Here is a 2,500-nt window from a genome sequence, read left to right as displayed (position 1 = left end):
CAGTTTTTTTTTTTTTTTTTTTTTCTTAACCTTTATTTATACAGGTAAATCCCATTGAGACCGAAGACTCTTTTACAAGGGAGACCTGTTTTCCTTTCCCACGTTACCATTCACACACACATTCATACACCGATAGCAGCAGGCTAACTATCGACATTCACACGAGGCAAGGTGGGTGAAGTGTCTTGCCCAAGGACACAACAACTATGACACAGGTGGCAGGACGGGGGATCGAACCGCCAACCCTTTGATCATCGGCCGACCCGCTCTACCACCTGAGCCACAGTCGCCCCAAGTTAGACACTAGGGATGTAATTTATGTTTTCCTAGAACATTTTTTTCAGTGGACGAATTGGATCTCCAAGAAAACAGTCGGATTTGATGTTACTTTTGCCCCCTTTCCACCAATGCAATCAAGGTTCAATTAAATAGTGTGCTGTACGTACCAAACAGAAATGTACCACTCAGTGTAAACTACCTTGGTGGGAAGTGGGTATAATAGGGGTCAAACTAAAAAAAAAAAAAAAATCCTCTCATTGTTTGAGCTGAGCGACAGTGTGTGTGTGTGTGTGTGTGTGTGTGTGTGTGTGTGTGTGTGTGTGTGTGTGTGTGTGTGTGTGTGTGTGTGTGTGTGTGTGTGTGTGTGTGTGTGTGTATGTGTGTGTGTGTGTGTGTGTGTCTCTCTGTCTGTCTGTCTGTCTGTCTAACCCTGATATTTACCTGTGTAGCCAGACTGAGAACTTGCTGCACCAGCTCCTGAGTCTCTGACGGTTTCTTCAGGAACAGTTTAACGATGGCCGTCAGCAGAGTCAGCTGGACCTGTCAATCAGAACAAACACAATGTTAACAGTAATGCAAGAACATTTTAAATATACAGCTCTGGATAAAATGAAGAGACCACTCCAAATGTTCAGTGTCTCTCGTTTTACTATTTATAGGCAAATGTTTGAGTAGAACTACTGACAACATTTCTACCAATTATTTAAAATTGTAATATTCAGTTAAAGGTGGAGTAAGCGATTTATTTATGTTAATATAAGTGTTAAATCGCTCTTTATTCATACAGTGATCACTTACATAATGTACGCGTTTCATAAAGCCGATCTCTCAGTCAGCTGCTCTGCACGCAATCGGCAAATAAACTTTTCGGGGGGATCCCGAAATTAATATCCAATCATAAGAGAGAACGCTACAAACCCGTCTCACTCATGGTCTCACTGCCGGTGCACGCCAGAGCAACAGATGGATGAATGTTTATGCGCCTACAATGGCGGAGCAGGTAAAAATCCTTCCCAATGTCTGTCTTGATGGTTTTTATCATGTTTTATCACACTTATGGATCTGAGATGATGCTAGATAACTTGCTGCTGGAAGACCGCAGTGCATTAATGTGGTGACGTAGGGACGAGGGAGGGGACCGCTAACTGCAGTAACTGACAGGAAGTTAGCTAAAAGAACCATACCGCTTACTGAACCTATAAGAAAATCCCTGATGACATTAATAATGATAACAATGGAAGACTTTATGTTGCACTTTGTTTAATTTAGGAGAAAAAACCTTTATAATATAAACAGACCTGTGTGCTCTCGTCATGGAAGCCCTCCAGGAAGCTCTCCAGCAGCTCGTCTGCGTTGTCGATGCGTTCTGCGTATTCTCCTACGATCCAGATCATGGCCGCTCGGGCATCAGGCTCATCCAGAGAGTCCAGGTTCTCACACAGAGTCGCTATGATGCTCTCATACCTACAAGACAATCATAATATTATTATTATTATTATTATTATTATTATTATTATTATTATTATTATTATTAGTCACTATGATGCTCTCATACCTGGGAGGAGAATTATATTATTATTATTATTATTATTATTATTATTATTATTATTATTATTATTATTATTATATGTCACTATGATGCTCTCATACCTGGGAGGAGAATTATATTATTATTATTATTATTATTATTATTATTATTATTATTATTATTATTATTATTATTATTATTATTATTATTATTATTATTATTATTATATGTCACTATGATGCTCTCATACCTACAAGACAATCATATTATTATTATTATTATTATTATTATTATTATTATTATTATTATTATTATTATTATTATTATTATTATTATATCGCTATGATGCTCTCATACCTGGAATAGTAATAATACCATTTCAACATGATTTACATGCATTTTCATGGTGCAATTTATAGTAATAAAACTCAAGGGATACAGTGCAAATACTTGAGTATTTGAGACAATAGTGAAATATTAGTGGTCGGCTATCAGACATTCAAAATGCATGATGTTTTCCCTCAATATGTGTCCTCTTGTCTGTCTGTCTGTCTGTCTGTCAGAATCATGACAACAAAGCATTCCTTGTTGAGCTGTTCTAATGTGTTCTGTGGTAAACGTACTTGTTTGTGACTGCAGGACAAATTTGAAACGATGTGTGTGTGTGAGTGTGTGTGTGTGTGTGTGTGTAAA

At 37.4% G+C, this 2,500-nt stretch overlaps 1 protein-coding gene across 1 annotated transcript in view; it reads right to left on the bottom strand.

Moving 5' to 3' along the window:
* ap2b1 (adaptor related protein complex 2 subunit beta 1) overlaps positions 1-2,500 on the bottom strand; it is a 22,875-nt gene that overhangs the window by 10,440 nt on the left and 9,935 nt on the right. The window contains exons 11-12 of the mRNA XM_080041022.1: positions 1,578-1,743; positions 721-819 (exon numbers count right to left, since the gene is read on the bottom strand). Of these exons, the coding sequence (XP_079897148.1) occupies positions 721-819; positions 1,578-1,743 (265 nt within the window). The remainder of the gene's footprint in view (positions 1-720; positions 820-1,577; positions 1,744-2,500) is intronic.

This window comes from Ammodytes marinus, assembly GCF_949987685.1.
Source record: "Ammodytes marinus genome assembly, chromosome: 14".
Taxonomy (NCBI): Eukaryota; Metazoa; Chordata; class Actinopteri; order Uranoscopiformes; family Ammodytidae; genus Ammodytes; species Ammodytes marinus.
Note: the sequence above shows the minus strand (reverse complement) of the source record. Positions and strands in the feature narration are given on the sequence as shown.